The following is a 20,222-nucleotide window of genomic DNA, read 5'->3' as shown; positions in this document are numbered from 1 at the left end:
TCTGGTAGCGATGGAGGCAGGTGATTCGGAGAACCGGTAGCAAAAATCCCTGCCCCCCCCCCATGCCCAGCTGAGCTGCACAATATTCAGAGGCTTTTTTTCTTTTAAATGGCTCTGACGATCCAAGCTGAGTTGCCTGATCTTCAGAGGGTTTTTAGGAACCTTCTGCCGATCAGGCAACTCAGCTGGGATCGTCAGAGCCATTTAAAAGAAAAAAAAGTTTTTATCTTTTAAATGCCTCTGACGATCCAAGCTCTGACGATCCCAGCTGAGTTGCCTTTTTTTCTTTTAAATGGCTCTGACATCCAAGCTGAGTTGCCTGATCGGCAGAGGGTTTTTAAAAAAACCCTCTGACGATCAGGCAACTCAGCTGGGATCGTCAGAGCCTTTTGAAAGCATTTTTTTTACAATCTCCCACAGAACCGGTAGTAACAAATTTTAGATTTCACCACTGCTTCCAACTGTTATTTTGTTATTCTTTTGGAGGTAACATTAGATTGGAAGTCTGCTTCCTTCCCTGCAGTAGACACCTCACTATTTCTATCGATTATCAAATTATTGGAAAGACACAGTGCTGCATCTTGAAATATTTTAGCCTTCTTAATGAACTCCTTTGGCTCCTGCGTGGACTTGCCGGCCACGGAGTTTATTCAAGGCGTTTAACATGTCCTCATTACGCAACGTGTAGATGACTGGGTTGAGCAGGGGCGTCACAGCTGTGAAGAAGATGGAGACAACCTTATCTGCGGCCAAACTCTTAGCCGGCCTGAGGTAAATGAAGATACAGTGGCCCAAGAAAAAGGTCACGACGGTCAGGTGAGCAGCACAAGTAGACAGAGCTTTGCGCCGCCCTTCGGAGAAGCGGTTCCTCAGGGAGACCAGGATGACCACGTAGGAGATGATCAAAACGATAAAGCAAACCACGGAAATCAGTCCTGAATTGGAGACGATGAGGACCTCAAAAACATAGGTGTCGGCGCACGCGAGTTTGATGACTAGAGGAACATCGCAAAAGAAGTTGTCGATGGAGTTGGGGCCACAGTAGGGCACGCTGAGGGTCAAGGCTGTCAGAGCAATGGAGTGGACAAGGCCTCCTAGCCACATGCCCACCGCCAAGCTGAGGCAGACACGGCGGCTCATGATGCTTGTGTAATGCAGAGGATGACATATGGCGGCGTAGCGATCATAGGCCATGATGGTGAGAAGGAAGATCTCGGTGCAGGCGAAGAGGTGGAGGAAGAACATCTGCGCGATGCATTCTCCAAAGGAGATGATTTTGGACTCGGTCAGGAAGTCTGCTAGCATTTTGGGCATGACCACCGAGGAGTGGCAGACATCAATGAAGGAGAGATTGCTGAGGAAGAAATACATGGGACTGTGCAGCTGGTTGTCGAAGATGATGGTGATGACGATGAGAATATTGCCAACCAGGATCAAAGTGTAAATGGCAATGAAAAGGACGAAAAGAACCAGTTCGGTGTTGTGGTTGGTGGTGAGTCCAGATAAGACGAATGCTGTCACTTCTGTAGTGTTCTCTCCTGGCATGGTCTTCTGTGGAGAAAGTAGGAAGGAAAGAAGAACAATATTATAACAGAATAACAGCAGAGGTGGGTTTCACGTAATTTTACCACCGGTTCGCCGCACACCGAAAATGTGATGCTTGGCTCGTGCGTGCGGCTTTATTTATTAATTTTTATTAATTTAATTTGTATACCACCCTTCTCCCAGAAGGGATTCAGGGCGGTGAACAGCCAAAATTAAAAAACATACAAATACAAAAGTTAAGATAATTAAAAAGAATTAAATCACTAGCTTCCCAATGCACCGCATGCACGCGGTTTAGAAAATGTGGCTAAATAATAATAATAATAATAATAATAATAATAATAATAATAATAATAACAACTTTATTGTCATCGTATGTGTATACACAGTATAACAATACAACGAAATTCACTTAACACCCAAAGATCAGGTCCAACACACATAACAATCCCAGGGGTGAAATGCTCCTGGTTCGGACCGGATCGCCCGATCCGGTAGCGATGGCGGCGGGTGGTTCGGAGAACTGGTAGCAAAAATCCTTGTCCAGCCCCCATGCCCAGCTGAGCCGCACATTCATCAGAGGCTTTTTTTTTACTTTTAAAAGCATTTTTTCTACAACCTCTTTGGCCGAAGAGGTTGTAGAAAAAAAAATGGCTTTAAAAGCCTTTGACGATCCCAGCTGAGTTGCTTGATCATCAGAGGCTTTTAAAAGCATTTTTTTCTGCAACCTCTTAAGGTTGTAGAAAAAATGCTTTTAAAAGTAAAAAAAAAAAAAAGTTGGCCACGTCCACCCAGTCACATTACCCCCACCACCACCAAGCCATGCCCACAGAACCGGTAGTAACAAATTTTCCATTTCACCACTGAAAAATCTCCAAACACACTCCCACCCACCACAATTCCCCATCCCTAAGCCACCCAAATGTCCACACAACAGACCAAGTAATGCTGTCCAACAGCTCACCGACGGTGGCCCTTTAGTTCATCGTTGAGTGCAATTATAGCTCTGGGATAAAAACTATTCAGAAAATGTGTGGTCCGAGTTTTAATTGTTCTGCATCTTCTGCCAGAAGGCAACAGTCCAAAAAGATTGTAAGCAGGATGGGAAAAGTCTCTGAGAATATTATGCAACTTTCTCAAACAGCGAGATTCAAAGATGTCATCCAGGGCTGGTAGCTAGAGTCCGAAGATATTCTGGGCAGTTTTAGTGATTCTCTGTAGAGCTTTTTTGTCCGCTACAGAGCTGCTACCATACCATGCAAGAATGCCATATGTCAGGACACTCTCAATGGTGCTGCGGTAGTAGGACAGAAGTAGATGCTGAGATAGATTTATCTTCCTGAGCATTCTCAGGAAGTACAGCCTCTTCTGTGCCTTCTTCACAGGCATGTTAGCATTCATAGTACATGAGAGGTCCTTCGAGATATAAATGCCCAGCAATTTAAAACTACCAACCCTCTAAGTAGGATGGCATAATGCTGGGGGGGAGGCGGGGGCGCCCACCCACAGGTTACCACTAGCTGGCCCGAACCGGCTGAATGCCACCTCTGAATAACAGATAATTGCATCTCCTTTGTTAGGATATAGTTTGAGCCTAACAAGTTGTCCAGGCAATATATGTGTACTGTACCTTTAATCTGAAAATGTATTATGTGACTTTAAAGTTTTCTTGCTGATTCATTGTAATGCTGAGTCATGCTGTAATCACAGGTTGTGAGAGTATTTAAGCAAGGTATTGTAATGTGTTCAGTTGATGATGTGATATGCTAAGTATGATAAGCTGCCATTGAGAGGAGTTGCTAACATTCTGCTAATCATCGTTGGATGGATCTGCTATCATCGTGGTTTGTGAACCAGAGTGAGTTTGTTATTCTAACCAACTACTGTTTGTGTGGTAAGAAGAACTGGACTGATTTAACTGGCAAAGACTTGGAATTTGTTTAAAGACTATGAGACTGTTTTTCTGATATAAAGTAAGCTTTTGATAAACCAGTTTGCACATCTGTTATTCATTGCTCTCAACAACATTTCCTTGTGCATTTACTCTGCTGGTTGGTAACACAACACCAATATCCTTAACATCCTTGATTAGTTTCCATAAACTAATCCACTCAACAGGGCAAACTTTCATAAATGGATTCTACAGTCCCAGGCTGATTGAATAACAGAATAATAGAGTTGGAAAGAACTTTGGAGGTCTTCTTGTCCAACCCCCTGCTCAGGCAGGAAACCCTATACTCAGACAAGTGGTTGTCCAATCTCTTCTCAAAAACCTCCGGTGATGAAGCACCCACAACTTCTGAAAGCAAGCAGTTCCACTGATTGATTGTTCTCACTGTCAGGAAATTTCTCCTTAGTTCAAGCTTGGTTCCCTCCTTGACTGGGTTCCATTTATTATGAACTTACGGACTGCCTACTACTACAAACAGCCTCCCACCGGCTGGTACGCTCTCACAGAGAGGGGCTCCTCCAGGTGCCGTCAGCCAAGCAGTGTCGACTGGCGGCCCCCAGGGGGAGGGCCTTCTCTGTGGGGGCACCCACTATCTGGAACGAGCTCCCCCCGGAGATACGGAGGATCCCGGATCTGCGCACTTTCCGCCATGCTCTTTAGACCCTCCTATTCCAGCAAGCCGGCCTGGCCTAATTTTCTCCCCTTTCTTTTAAATTTTTAAATTGGAATTTTAATTTGTTTTAAATTATTGGGATTTTTAATTGTCTTGGGCTAAATTATTTAATTTGGTTTTAATTATGTTTCTAACTTTTGTATTTATGTATTTTATTTTGTGCCTGTTCACCGCCCTGAGTCCTTCGGGAGTAGGGCGGTATGTAAATTTAATAAAACATAAACAAACATAAACATGAACTTAGGTGGCTGAAATTGTCCCAGGGGTCAGTATTCATGTAACAGGAAGTAAATAGAACCAGATTGGGAAGGAGTAATCTGGACCGGGAAAATAATTGTACCAATCTCTGTACATCTGAAAAAATTGGATGAACAGAACAGAATAGCAGAGTGGAAGGGACCTTGGAGGTCTTCTAGTCCAACCCCTGATCAATAGGAGACCCTATTGAGTGATGGCAAACCAACCTGCAAGGCATGGGCGTGTGCATGCACGTGCCTTGTGTACATCTGTGCACCCCGCCCAAACTGCAAGGCATGGGCACATGCACGCGTGCCCCATGTGTGCGTGGCAGGGACCCAAAGACCAATTGGCTGGCGGGAGGTGCACGCGCATGCACGGCAGAGACCCAAAACAGAGCTGGGGCAACAGCACACATGCCCACAGAGAGGGCTCTGTGAGCCACCTGTGGCACACATGCCATAGGTTTGCCACCACTGCCCTATGCCATTTCAGACAAGTGTGTTCTGTCCCTGTTCCACTCACGCACCCCCACAGACGGCCCGGAGTTAATAAGCCACACGACAAAATTCTTTGAAAATAAAGCTAGCAGCAACCCAGTGGCTAGCTGCCAATACAGACTTTACTCACACAAAACAAAGATTAGACTGCCAGCATTCCGATAAAACAGGCAGACTTTTCAGCAATACAAGGATTAATCTAAATGCAGTCCGATAAAGCAGGCAAAGTCCAGTAATGCAGAGATCATGGATTAGTTCTAGTTTTTGCTCGTCACAAACTGAACCGTCCACCACACCCACATTTATACCCTGTGGTGTGTGTTCCAGTGACTCAGCTAATCTCTGGCACGCCTTCCCCTCTGCTGCGCACACTTCTCCCTGCGCCTCTGGTGAGGGTCCAGCCAGCACTTATCTCCTTCGTCACTGTCCACCTGTGGCTGCGGGGACGTGCTTGGCTCTGAGCCTATCTTTTGGCCTTTGGTGTCCTCCGGAGGCATTGCCAGAGAGGAGGGTCCTGGAGAGGGAGGCCTTGCCAACTCCTCTTCCTCACTCTGAGTCTGCATCTGTCGATAGCCCAGGCTCAGGCAACGGAGCCACAACAAAGTGGCTGTCCAGTTTCTTCTTAAAAGCCTCCAGTGATGAAGCACATAAAACTTCTGAAGGCAAGCCGTGCCACTGGTTAATTGTTCTCACTGTTAAGGAAATTTCTCCTTAATTCCAGGTCGCTTCTCTCCTTGATTAATTTCCATCTATTGTTTCTTTTCTTGCCTTCTGGTGTTTTGAAAAATAGGTTGACCCCCTCTTTTTTGTGGAAGCCCCTCAAATGGGCGTCTGGACTACTGTAACACTCTCTACATGGGGCTCCCCCTGAAGAGCGCTCGGAGGCTCCAACTGGTCCAGAATGCGGCTGCATGGGTGGTTATGGGGACGACTCGGCGCACCCACATAACTCCCCTCCTGCGCGAGCTGCACTGGCTCCCGGTGGTCTTCCGAGTGTGATTCAACCACCTTTAAAACGCTTCATGGCTTAGGACCGGGGTATATACAAGACCGCCTGCTGCCAGCAACAGCCTCCCACTGGCCAATGCGCTCCCACAGAGAGGGGCTCCTCAGGGTGCCGTCGGCCAGACAATGCCGATTGGTGACACCCAGGGGGAGAGCCTTCTCTGTGGGGGCACCCGCCCTCTGGAATGAGCTGCCTCTTGAGATTCGTCTCATCCCTGACCTGCATTCTTTTCGCCGTGCCTTGAAGACCCTCCTGTTCCAGCAAGCCGGCCTGGCCTAATACGAATTTTAGAATGGGTGTATGTGTGTTTTAATCTATGGACCAAATTTTTATATATTCAATTTTAAATTGTTTTAAATTTTGTATATTTATATGTGTTTTAATATGGCTGTACACCGCCCTGAGTCCTTCGGGAGAAGGGCGGTATAGAAATCTAATAAATCAAATCAAATCAAATCAAAATGTTGGAACACTGCTATCATGTCACCCCATGTCCTTCTTTTCACTAGGCTAAACAAACCCAGTTCCTGCAATCGTTCTTCATATGTTTTATTCTCCAGGCCAATGGTAGGTTGTCTCCAGTTCGGACTGGTTCGCAAGAACCGGTAGTAAAACCGGCTGGAGGCCCCGTCCACCTCTCCGGATGTTGTCATCAGCTATCTGTGCATGCACGATCCCATTGAGAAACCAGTAGTAAAGGTAAGTAGAACCCACCCCTGTTCCAGGCCCTTAATCATCTTAGTTGCTCTAGCATATAAATCAACTACAACAATCTATGATACTTATCAGACTGACTTCAGGTCTCCAAATTACAATGTCAGTTTTAACAAAATATGGGCATGTTAGTTCAAATAGCTGAACTGCATTTCTACCCACCTGTTATGGCCATGCTACATATTGCTACATATTACACAGATTTATAATCTGAAAAGCTAAATATTATTTGAAATGGATTCATAGAGGAGACTCGGACTAGGGTCATGGCATGAGGGGAGATTCTAGTTTTGAAGATCTCCAAGATCCCAAATCAAGGTCCCCAAATGTTCAGAGCCAGGATTTATTATCTCACAATCTGTGCTCAGGAGTGACGTTTAATCCTAACTTTAGATATTGTTTGCATTTCTGCTTCACTTAAATTCACAGAAAAGGGCCAATCTGTTATCTGAAAGATTAGATCCATACAGAGGTGGTATTTAGCCGGTTCAGATCGGTTTGCCCGAACCAGTTGCGGAAATGTATGCCATCCTATTTAGGCATATTTTTGAGGCCGTGCACATGCGACTGAGCAAAGAGCATGCACAGAAGGATATGTGCATGCGTGGACGAGGCACGTGCTAGCGAAGCACACGTGTGCTCACATTTGCAAACTGGTAGGGAAAGTAAATCAATACCACCTCTGGATACATACAATAGAGAAAAAATACCAATTAATAAAACAATCTCCTAGTCTTTTTCTGGAAGCTCAGTAATAGTAATGGATTATCAAGAATAATTCTGCTGCAATTTCAAATCATTCACCCAGCCTCTTATAGATTTACAGCTGAGCTTCCACATTAGATATTGTCTGGTGTTCCACAATTACTTTCTCTACATGAAAGTTGACACCAACAATATACAGTAGTGGCCAAAATTGTGGGAACCTCTTGGGAAAAGTGTTGATGGTATGATGGCTAATATATTTTTTTTTGGAGTTTCAAGATAATCCTATTCCACTGCTGGAATGGCCTGGGAATAGCCCAGACCAGAGATCAGCAACCTGCGGCTCTGGAGCCACATGCGGCTCTTTGGGCCCTCTGCTGTGGCTCCCTATCAGGTGATCCCACCACTGGCTGGCCCCGCCCCTCGCCCTCCCCTCCCAGTCACTCCTCGCCTCACCTGAGAAGGTAAGGGCGACAGCGAGGGGGAGAAGTGGCCAGGGCAGAGAAAGAGATACAGAGAGAGAGGGAAAGAGAGGGGGGAGGGAGGGAGGGGAGAGAGAGATATGTCAAAAGGGTTTTGTGGTTCCTGGTGTTTTTTAACAACTGGTTCTCTGCCCTAATGACCGGCTGGGTAGGCATGGCTGGGGGGTCACGTAACTGGTGGAAATGAGTGACATCGAGTTGGCCACGCCCACCCAGATTTTGTGGCTCCTGGTGTTTTCTTTTCTGTGGGAAATGGGTCCAAATGGCTCTTTGAGTGTTTAAGGTTGCAGACCCTTGGCCCAGACCTTAACCCAATTGAAAAACTATGGAGCCGACAAAAGAAACTTGTTAGTCAGAAGCGACCCAACAATAAAACCAAGTTAATAGAAGCAATCATTCAATCTTGGTTTCACATGATAACAGCTGCAGAACTAAAAAACTTGGTTCACTCCATGGCAAGATGTTGTAAAGCCCCAATTCATGCTAAAGATTAGCCAACTAAGTATTAACTGACGTGGTGATCATTTTTGTATATCTAGTTTTTCTATGTGTTTCACTTTTCTTCTTTATAGTGTAACTGCTATTCTAATAGCAAATCCTTCATAAAAGTCATTGCATTACATTCTTGATTAAATTATCTTTCCATTGATAAATTATTTGATGGTACTGCTAATAAGTGGTGTTATTAGCTAGTTTTAGAAAATATCCTTTTCCCGAAAGGTTCCCACAATTTTGGCCACTATTGTACATATTCCGTACAAATGTGGACTGTCAGAGGACAAATTTATTTCTTCCATATAGTTAATTTTAACAATTTTACTATTACCGTGCTCAAAATCTCCTTCATTTATTTTATACCTTGGAGAGGGGAAAAAAAAATCGGACATTTCTACATATTCTTTGTAGGTGAAAACACCGTTTGCAATTGGGAGAGTTTTTTAAAAAAAGGAGTTGTAGTTTGAGTGAAACCTGCCTGCAATAGTTTGGTCCCGCTATATTAATGAATGCCTTCCATATTTTGCAACTTGATTTTTTAAATTTATTTTATATTGCTTTCAAAATAATAAAGAAAGAAGAGAGAAAGATAATTATGATAGAAATACATGTTTTGTCAAAAAGAGAGAGAGAGAGAGAGAAAAAAAATGATTTAACTACGAGAGAAAACATTGGGCAAATCCTATGTTGTAAATTCCAAGGATAAATCTCCAGCATTGTCTATCCCAAAGGATTCATTTTTTAAAACATAAACATAAATATGGATGAGGTACTACAGTGTAAAACAGTGTTTTTCAGCCTTGGCAATGGTTATTTCAAAGTCACCAGAGGCTGGCAATTGTTGATGGTTGCTCTTAAAACATCTGCTATAATTTAGGATTGTCGTTTTTTTCACTGTATCTCTTCTGTTTCTCTCAAATTATAGCAGATGGTTTAGACCTCAAATTCCAAAACCACGAGAGAAAACAACTCCTCTTTGTTATGAATTCCGTTGTTTTGCAAAGTGATCTCGACTATGTGGTCTGAATGGTCATCCTATTTGGCAACTTCATCTGATACGCCAGTTGCAACCCTTTCTGGATCGGGACTCCCTACACACGGTCACTCAAGCACTCGTCACTTCCCGCCTGGGCTACTGCAATGCTCTCTACATGGGGCTCCCCTTGGGGTGCACCCAGAGGTTGCAGTTGGTCCAGAATGCGGCCGCGCGGGGGATTATGGGAGCGATGGAGCTCTCACATATAACACCTCTCCTGCGCGAGCTGCACTGGCTTCCTGTGGTCTTCCGGGTGCGCTTCAAGATGTTGGTGACCACCTTTAAAGCGCTCCATGGCTTAGGGCCGGGGTATTTGCGAGACCGCCTTCTGCCGCCAATAGCCTCCCACCGACCGGTTCGCTCGCACAGAGAGGGCCTCCTCAGGGTGCCGTCGGCCAGGCAGTGCCGGCTGGCGACCCCCAGGGGGAGAGCCTTCTCTGTGGCAGCACCTGCCCTCTAGAATGACCTGCCCCCTGAGATACGCACGATATCAGACCTCTGGACTTTTCGTCGGGCCCTGAAGACACACTTCTTCCATCTAGCTGGGCTGGCTTGATCCATCCTCTCAGTTTTTTTAATCGAATTCGGTTTTAATTGGGTTGTTTTAAATTCGGGCCAAAATTATTTAATTGTTTTTTAAAATGTTTTTAAATTTTATATGCTATGTTTTATTCTGGCTGTACACCGCCCTGAGTCCCTCAGGAGAAGGGTGGTATAGAAATATAATAAAATAAACAAATAAATAAATAAACTTCAAATCTCGATTAATAAATGCTCTGTCTTACATATTGGTAAACATAAACAGAATGTCAAGTATAAGCTAGGTGGCATTGATCTAGCAGACGACCCTCACTTTGTTAAGGACCTAGGTCAGGGGTCAGCAACCTGCGGCTCTGGAGCCGCATGTGGCTCTTTCACCCTTCTGCTGCGGCTCCCTGTCACTCAAAATATGTGTCACAACCGCCAATGTGTGACATGCACTGGCACGTGATTTATTGAGCGTTTCAACCCCCGGTAGGCCAACCATGGATAAATCCAAGAAAAGAAAAATTTCTGAAGAAAGCAGAATGTTTAATTCAACTACATATGCTAGAAATAGTCAGGCACGAGAAGGGTTTTGTGGCTCCCGATGTTTTCTTTTCTGTGGGAAAACGGGTCCAAATCAGTGGTGGGTTCTAACCGGCTTTACTACCGGTTCTCTTTGTGTGCGCGCTTCACGCGCGATTGCCTCTTCGAAATATAAGGACGGAATAACGCGGGGGCGGGTGGGAGGGCCCAGCTCCTGAAGAAAGAGAACCAGTTTGGTGACATAATAGCGTCACCGCTACCGGCTCGGCCAAACCAAGCCGAACCGGGAGCAACGCACCACTGGTCCAAATGGCTCTTTGAGTGTTTAAGGTTGCAGACTCCTGACCTAGGTGTACTTATCTCTGATGATTTATGCTCCAAAGCTCCCTGTAACAGTGTTGCTAAAAAATAGAATTAATAGAATTCCTTATTCTCCTAGGCTCGATATTCTCAGTTTGGATAACTTAGAACTGCATCGCTTGCAGTCAGACCTAGGTATTGCAAACACAATTATACGTAGGAATGTTTTATCTGTAAATGCCTTTTTCTGTTTTAATTGTAAGAATACATGCACGAATGACCACTTTAAACTCAATATAAATCGTTCTAAACTTTGTCTGTAAAAAATATGATCTCTGTAATAGAGAATTGATCTTCAGCGACAAATTTTCACACTTTCAGTCACAAATGGACTTCCGTGGACCTTACTTCATACTTAAGTGGTCAGTAGACAGGGCGTGCGTAAGTGCACTAACTTGCCTATTGTCCCTGTCATTGTATTTTTATTCTCTTATTCTTGTTCTCGTTTTTGTTTGACAAATTCCAATAAATAAAGTGTGAATTATGAATATGTGATTGAGGTCAAGGTATGTTTATATACCTTGACCTCAATCACATCTTCCTTCCTTCCTTCCTTCCTTCCTTCCTTCCTTCCTTCCTTCCTTCCTTCCTTCCTTCCTTCAAGGTATGCATGGACCTTACTTCGTACTTAAGTGGTCAGTAGACGGGGCGTGCATATGTGCACTAACATGCCTATTGTCCCTGTCATTGCATTTTTATTCTCTTATTCTTGTTCTCATTTTTGTTTGACAAATTCCAATAAATAAAGTGTGAATTATGAATATGTGATTGAGGTCAAGATATGTTTATATACCTTGACCTCAATCACATCTTCCTCCCTCCCTCCCTCCCTCCCTCCCTCCCTCCCTCCCTCCCTCCCTCCCTTCCTTCCTTCCTTCCTTCCTTCCTTCCTTCCGTCCTTCCTCCAATTCCATTTAGTTTAAAAGGGAGATACTTTGCATTGTGTGTGTACAATTTTGTGCAAACCACTAGCGCGAAGTACATTCTCTCTTTTTCTGTCTGTGCACCAAATGCTATATTGTGTAAATCATTTGCTCATTTGATGCACAACATGCTGAGTTTCTCACCTGCAGAATTTATGACACTGACGTTCATCGGAGAGCACTTTCTGCATTTCACACATTTGGGAAAGGATCTTTTCAGAACTATGGACTAGGAACTTGTTTAAACTGTGGTTTAAAGACAGGGGTTTCCTGGCACTAAGTTATTAATTATTTTTCTGCATTGGGTCTTGTGCAAATGCACAACATCCAGCGGCAGGCTACAAAGACAATGAATAATCATGCCTCATTTTCAGAATTAAACTACGGTTAAGTGAAGCAGGCTAACTTTCCACAAAATTAGAACGTCCGTTTCTTTCTCTGCTATCCCACCCGCCGAAAAAACTAGGTGTGGCTTTAAAACGTTTATATTTTATATATTTTTAATATTTTATATTAAAATGTTTATATTTAAAATAAAAAGAAAGGATGTTCTTTCTGTGCCAACTCAGAAAGCTCAAACTGCCCAAGGAGCTGCTGATCCAGTTCTACAGAGGAATTATTGAGTCTTTCATCTGCACCTCTATAACTGTCTGGTTCGGTTTTGCAACCCAACAAGACAGACAGACTTCAGAGGATAGTTAGAACTGCAGAAAAAACAATTATTACCAACCTGCCTTCCATTGAGGACCTGTATACTGCACAAGTCAAAAAGAGGGCTGTGAAAATATCTACAGATCCCTCATATCCTGGATATCAACTGTTTCAACTTCTACCCTCAGAATGACATTATAGAGCAATGCACATCAGAACAACTAGACACAAGGACAGTTTTTTCCCACATGCCATCACTCAGCTAAACAACTAAGTCCCACAACACTGTCAAACTATTTACTATGACTGTACTACTACTATTATTCTTCTCATCCTTCCTATTACCGATCTCCTTCTACTTATGACTATAGCCTTGTTGCTTGTATCTTTACCATTTATATTGTTTTATTTAGTTTCCTAGTATGATTTTGATTGCTTATTTAGTATCCTATGACTATCACTAAGTGTTGTATCTTATGATTCTTGATGAATGCATTTTTTATCAGAGCTTATGCACCAAAGACAAATTCCTTGTGTGTCGAATCACACTTGGCCAATAAAAGAATTCTATTCTATTGTATTCTAAAAAAAAAAAGATGTTTGAAATTCAACTATTCAACTTATTCAACTAAGTATATTTTTTAATAATAGAATGAACAAAATAGCATTTACATACCTTGCTGGCTTTTGCAACAATCAAGAGAATTTTTTTATTTCTGAATAAATTCCTTATGCTCAGTATCACCAAAACAACTAAGTATATTTTTTAATAATAGAATGAACAAAATAGCATTTACATACCTTGTTGCTTGTATCTTTACGATTTATATTGTTTTATTTTGTTTCCTAGTATGATTTTGATTGCTTATTTAGTATCCTATGACTATCACTAAGTGTTGTATCTTATGATTCTTGATGAATGCATTTTTTATGAGAGCTTATGCACCAAAGACAAATTCCTTGTGTGTCCAATCACACTTGGCCAATAAAAGAATTCTATTCTATTGTATTCTAAAAAAAAGATGTTTGCAATTCAACTATTCAATTTATTCAACTAAGTATATTTTTTAATAATAGAATGAACAAAATAGCATTTACATACCTTGCTGGCTTTTGCAACAATCAGGAGAATTTTTATTGCTGAATAAATTCCTTACGCTCAGTATCCCCCAAAATAATATTTTAGGAGAAGCCACAGAGTTCCGTTTAAATAAATTAAAGCAATCTGGAGGTATTGTCTTCAAAACTTGGTCCCTCTCAGGATGTGATGATAATAAAATCTTCACCTTTAGTGCTTTTAATTCTGCCTTTGGAAATAAGTGATATCTGCTTCGGTGGTCAGACTGATGCTCCGATTAATTCCAAATTCATGTAACTCAAAATAAAATGGGCAGCGAGATAATCTTTCTGCATCAAAATTTACCAGGCATGGAAGCAATCTAATATGTTCCTATTCAGTGCTTTGGCTTCTAGAAAATTATTCAGCATCTGTTGTTAAAATGCAACTCAAAAAAAGAAAAAAAAAAGGGAAATATAAAATCAAATATATTTTGCATCATCCTTAGCTCCTAAATTTAATTGCGAGTCAGTAATAATTCGTGCCAGTTATTGGGAGGTCAAAGAGAACCATTATGCTTTGAAGATTCCCCTCAGAAGTTAACAGCAATTAGGTCCCTAGGGAAACCAGTGTCAAGCTTCCCAAAGTTTTGAAAACTGTAAAGTTAATCTTAGAATTGTTTAACAAGCCCTCTTAGGGTTTGAAGAGTTGCAGTTGTGGCGTTGTGGAGAGGGAGCACAGCATACGAATACCTCAAACACAACAGCAAACTTTGGCAGAAAAATGTCTCCGCATGTTTTTGGACATTTATGGAATTCTGTCATCCAGAACACCTGGAAAAAAACCCCCATGTTGCTTTTCTCCAACTTTGAAAAAAAGGGGTTGTGGGAAGAAGAGCCTTGATAGTACAGTGGTCTAAGCACCCTGTTATTAACACAGCTGCCTGCAATTTACTGCTGGTTCGAATCTCTTCAAGGCTCAAGGTTGACTCAGCCTTCCATCCTTTCTAAGGTAGGTGAAATGAGGACCCAGTTTGTGGAGGCAATAACTGACTTTGTATAAGTATACAAAAGTATGAAGGCTATTGCTTAACGCATTGTAAGCCACCCTGAGTCTCCGGAGAAGGGCGGCATATAAATCAAATTAAAAAAAAGAAAGAAAGAAAGAAATATCCATCTGGTTCAGTTCCAAGCTAGGAGAAAGACACTGGAAACATGGAGGCTGATTGGAAAAGTGGTGAAGCAGAAACACATGTGATTCTGGGCGGCTGACCAAATGGAGTTGAGAGTTTGGGGTGATGTTTATACCTTCTTTTGAGCTTTGCACTTGAGCTTCCTGTTCCTGTGCAAAAACATGTATTCTATTGGCTGTTGTCAGATACCTGTGGGGTCATGTAGGGGTCATAGCTGGCTCTATAGGCAAAAGGGGAAATGCAAATGCTTTGCATTGTCCGAGCTTGTCTGAGCTAATCTGGTTAGCTTTATTGTTTATCTGAGCTCTCAGGTGAAGTTTGGACTGCTCTGGGAGACATGCAATGAACGGGCTTATGTTCTGAAAGGGTGTTGGGCAATTCCTATTGTGGTTTAATGGCTTTGTCCTGGTTTGGATCTTGAGTGAGGGGGTTGCTTCTAATCCTACCATTCTGCCTTTGTTTAGACTTTACTACAGAGAGTTTCAAAACAGCCTGCCTTGAACGGATGACCAAATCTGTATTTCTAAAAGGTGCCTCCTCAGTTTTTGCTTGGGGGCAGGGAGATTGGGGCTGCTTCCTGCCTCTAAAAAAACATGTTTCTCCATTTCTCATCTAGGGAAATATAATATTCTGCCTTTTAAAAATATTCCTCAAAATATTTCATTCTTCGGGGGGGGGGGGGAGGCTTTCCACAGGGTGAAGACTTCAAGTTAGCTCTTGATAACTTCATGGACAGATCTCTCTGCTGTAGGCAGAATAACAGAGTAGGAAGGGACCTTGGAGGCCTTCTAATCCAACTTCCTGCAGGTAGTCCTTGACTTATGACCACGATTGAGCCCCAAATTGCCATTGCTAAGCGAGACAGTTGCTATGTGAGTTTTGTCCCATTGTACGACTTTTCTTGCTACAGTTGTTAAGTGAACCATTGCCCTTCTTGAGTCAGTAACCCAGTTGATAAGTGAATCTGGCTTCCCCATTGACAAGGTCGCAAGAGGGGATCTATCATATGACCCGGGGACCCTGCCACTGTCATAAGTATGAGTCCTTTTGCCAAGCATTCGAATTTTGATCACGTGACTGTGGGGAATGTGTGCAATGATCATAAGTGTGGAAAAGGGTCATAGATCACTTTTTTCAGTGCTATTTCGAATGGTTATTAAATGAACAGTTGTAAACCTGTAATTTGCCCAGGTCCAGGGGTGAAATCCAGCAGGTTCTGACAGGTTCTGGAGAACCGGTAGCAGAAATTTTGAGTAGTTCGGAGAACCAGCAAATAGCACCTCTGGCTGACCCCAGAGTGGGGTGGGAATGGAGATTTTGCAATATCCTTCTTCCAGGAGAGGGGAGGGAATGGGTATTTTGCAGTATCCTTCTCCTGGAGTGGGGTGGGAATGGAGATTTTGCAGTATCCTTCCCCTGCCATGCCTACCAAGCCACACCCACCAAGCCACACCACGCCCACCAAACCACGCCCACAGAACCAATAGTAAAAAAATTTGGATTTCACTACTGCCCAGGTCATAAAAAAGGAGACCTTTCCTATGTTTGGTTAAGGCAAATTGGAGAGCAATTGAATGGATGAACTGTTCACATTAAACACTGTATAATCAACGTGATTGAGACATGTTCCTGTGTGACTCTGTCCTTGTACAACCCCTGTCAGCATCCTGGTCCCCAAAAAATGGCCAGTCAGAGAAGGATGAAGCAGGATTTACTTCTTACAATCTTCTCTTGGCTGTTCTTAGAAGCTGGGCAGAGTCACCCTGGGCAATTAAAATAAAAAAGACTCTAGAAATGTTGAGACTCTAGAAAGAGTGCAGAGAAGAGCAACCAAGATGATTAGGGGACTGGAGGCTAAAATATTTGAAGAACGGTTGCAGGAACTGGGCATGGCTAGTCTAGTGGAGAGAAGGACCAGGGGAGACATGATAGCAGTGTTCCAATATCTGAGGGGCTGCCACAGAGAGGAGGGGGTCAAGCTATTTTCCAAAGCACCTGAAGGCCAGACAAGGAACAATGGATGGAAACTGATCAAGGAGAGATTCAACCTGGAAATAAGAAGAGATTTTCTGACAGTGAGAACAACCAACCAATGGAATGGAAGTTGCCTTTGGAAGTTGTGGGAGCTTCATCACTGGAAGATTTCAAGAAAAGACTGGATGGACATCTGTCAGTAATGGTGTAAGGTAGGGGTGTCAAACTCAAGGCCTGTGGGCCAAATCCGTCCTGTGGGATGCTTAGATCTGGCACGCAAGGCCACCGTGGAAACAGCAATGGATCAGCCTGTGTGCCTCTGCCAGAAAAAATGGAGCTCAGGGGGCCCACATGCACCCTACCGAGGAAGGAAGGAAGGAGGTTATAATGAGAGTGAGGGAGGGTCTGAGGGAAGTCCTGCCTTAGCACCTGGCCACCACAGGTGCCCCCGACACAAGTGACATTGAGCTGGCCATACCCACCCCAGCCATGCCCACCTCAGCCCTCTGAGGTCAAATACAACCCTGATGCGACCCTCAATGAAATTGACTAGATGACCTACAAGATCCCTTTTAATTCTGTTGTTCTGTTAATCAATTACATGGATACAGCCTCAGCAGGAAATGTATATGTATAGATGTATATTCACATGTATACAATTTATGTGTGTGTGCATGTGTATTTGTGATGCTTTATTTAAGCTAAGTTTGTACATCAGTGATTGTATGACCGCTGTAAATGCCATACGCTAAATAAGCAAATCAGTAAGAGTCTCTAAATCCCCCCAGCAATGTCAACATAGTAATAGCGATAATGACACCGCCCAATTTTGTCAGCCAAGAAGTCACTAGGAAGGATGAAGGAAATGGGAATGAGAGGAAGAGAAGGGAAGGGAAAGAAGAAAAACAGAGGGAAGGAAGGAAGAAAGAAAGAAGGAAGGAAGGAGATGGAAAGGTGAAGAAGGAAGGGAAGGGAAGGGGAGGGAGAAAAGCAGATGGATGGATGCAGGGGTGAAATTCAACCGGTTCAGACCAGCTCGAGCAAACCGGTAGGGACGATTTGAATTGGTTCGCTGAACCGGTAAAAACCACCCCTGGTTGGCCCCGCCCACGCCTGCTCGCTTGTCTGGTCACCGCTCACACCTTCTGGCCGCTTGCCCCATTCAATGTTAAATGCTGCAGCAGAGAGAATCTGCACTTTTCTCCCTCCATTCACAGCGGAGCTGCTGCAGCCTGTCTCTTTAAGGTGGTCCCCGGGAGGGAGGGGGCCAGGGGGGGAACCATAACGGGAGCAGTAGCTCCACTGTGAATGGAGGGAGAAAAGTGCAGATTCTCTCTGCCACAACATTCACTATGAGCCCTCCTGGTGCTCATACATACATTTTTTCCTACTGGGTTCTGTGGGCGTGGCTTGGTGGTGGGGTCATGTGACTGAGTGGGCATGGCTGTGAGTGACATCGAGTTGGCCAAACCCACTCAGTCGCAGGAACCCCCCCCACCAAGCCACGCCCACAGAACCGGTAGGGGAAAAATATTGAATGTCATCACTGGATGGATGAAAGGAAGGAAGGAAGGAAGGAAGGAAGGAAGGAAGGAAGGAAGGAAGGAAGGAAGAAAAAGAGGGAGATGGGTATAAGAAAAAGGAAAGGAAGGAATAATACTAAACTCTGCTTTACTTCCAAAACATTTAATTTAATCAAACTACCAATTTTTATGGAATTTATGCTCTAAACTGCCTGAAGCTACAAAGTGTATATGGTACGTGGGAAAGCATTAAACCATTCCGCATCCTGTTCTGAGTAACTAGATTGTATTTAAAGTCCCACATTCTGCCATTGTATGATGATCTCATAAAAGATGTGAGATCCATGGAGGCCCCATCTCGATCCACTGGTATTCTCCCACCTGTGGGGCCACCCCAGTCACATTTTATTGAATATTTTTGATGAGCAGCACCTCACATATTAGGACCAAGTTCTCACTTCTCTGTGTCTACCTTCCAGCCAAGCAATTTATTCAGGGCCCGTTTCATATCTTCGTTCCTTAAAGTATAGATAATGGGGTTGAGCAACGGTGTCACCGCGGTGAAGAAGACCGAGACCACTTTGTCCTCTGCAAAACTTGTGGAAGGACGGGAATAAATGAAGATGCAATGTCCCAGGAAGAGAGTCACCACTGTCAAATGTGCTGCGCACGTGGAAAGAGCTTTGTGCTGACCGGCCACCAAACGGGTACGAAGGGAGACCAAGATGACACCGTAAGAGACTACCAGCACCACAAAGCAGACCACGGAGATCAGGCCCGAGTTGGACACAATCAGGACCTCAATGACATACGTGTCAGTACAGGCAAGCTTGATGACCGGAGGAACATCACAGAAGAAGTTGTCCACCACCTTCGGGCCACAGTAGGGGAGTCTGATTGTCATGCCAATCAAAGCAAGGGAATGGATGGTGCCACCAACCCAGATGGTGCCCGCCAAGAGCAGACAGACCTTATGGTTCATGATGTTGAGATAGTGCATGGGATTGCAGATGGCCACATAGCGATCGTAGGCCATGACAGTGAGGAGAAAGATCTCGGTGCAAGCAAAGAGGTGAAGGAAGAACATCTGAGCAATGCAACCTCCAAACGAGATGGTCTTCTCGGCTGACAGGAAATCAGCCAGCATCTTGGGCACAGTGACAGTGGAGTGGCAGATATCAATGAAAGAGAGGTTGCTCAAGAAGAAATACATGGGAGTGTGGAGGTTCTGGTCCAACACGATGGTGATCATGATGAGTATGTTCCCAGCCAAAATCAGCAGGTAGATCACCAGGAAGATGGCAAACAGAACCTGTTGGGTCTCAGGATTGTTGGAAAGGCCAACCAGTACGAATTCAGTCACCGAGGTCCAGTTCTGTATCGGGATGGTCCAATTGGAAGCCATCTCTTCATCGATTTCTGTTCTGGAGAAAAGAGAAAATAATACCTTGTATTATTTTGCCTTGAAAAAAAAATGAAGGTGACCAACTCACAGATCTACAGGCTTCATATCACAAAGATAGCAAGCTCTGTAACCCAACAAGACAGACACAGACTTCAGAGGATAATTAGAATTGCAGAAAAAACAGTGGCTACCAACCTGCCTTCCATGGAGGACCTGTATACTGCAGGAGTCAAAAAGAGTGCTGTGAAAATATTTACAGACCCCTCACATCCTGGACATAAACTGTTTCAACTCCCACCCTCAAAATGACACTATAGAGCACTACACACCAAAACAACTAGACACAAGAACATTTTCCCCCCCGAAAGCCATCACTCTGCTAAACAAATAATTCCCTCAACACTGTCAAACTAGTTACTAAGTCTGCGCTACTATTAATCTTCTCATCGTTCCCACCACCCATCTCCTTCCACTTACGACTGTATGACTGTAACTTTGTTGCTGGTATCCTTACGATTTATATTGATATTGTTCCTGATTGCTTATTTGTACCCTGTGACTATCATTAAGTGTTGTACCTTATGATTCTTGATGAACGTATCTTCTTTTATGTACACTGTAGAGCCTGAGTGGCGTAGGACAGTGGTCCCCAACCTTTTTATCGCCGCGGCCCGCTGAGCGCGCGCAGGGGTGGGGGCACGGCCCAGGAGCTTTTGCGCACGGCC

The 20,222-nt window shown here is 43.8% G+C and overlaps 2 protein-coding genes across 2 annotated transcripts; both read right to left on the bottom strand.

Moving 5' to 3' along the window:
• Positions 1 to 600: 600 nt before the first annotated feature.
• On the bottom strand, positions 601 to 1,545 carry LOC139324387 (olfactory receptor 4E1-like). The gene has a single exon (XM_070954099.1). The coding sequence runs from the start codon at positions 1,543 to 1,545 to the stop codon at positions 601 to 603; it is 945 nt and encodes a 314-aa protein (XP_070810200.1).
• Positions 1,546 to 18,546: 17,001 nt separating this feature from the next.
• Positions 18,547 to 19,497, bottom strand: LOC139324576 (olfactory receptor 4E1-like). The gene has a single exon (XM_070954293.1). It carries the CDS (start codon positions 19,495 to 19,497, stop codon positions 18,547 to 18,549), a length of 951 nt encoding a protein of 316 aa, XP_070810394.1.
• Between the last annotated feature and the right edge of the window lie 725 nt (positions 19,498 to 20,222).

This window comes from Pituophis catenifer, unplaced genomic scaffold (assembly GCF_029215685.1).
Source record: "Pituophis catenifer annectens isolate HBS135680 unplaced genomic scaffold, rPitCat1.0.hap2 SCAF_15, whole genome shotgun sequence".
In the NCBI taxonomy this organism is placed as follows: Eukaryota; Metazoa; Chordata; class Lepidosauria; order Squamata; family Colubridae; genus Pituophis; species Pituophis catenifer.
Note: the sequence above shows the minus strand (reverse complement) of the source record. Positions and strands in the feature narration are given on the sequence as shown.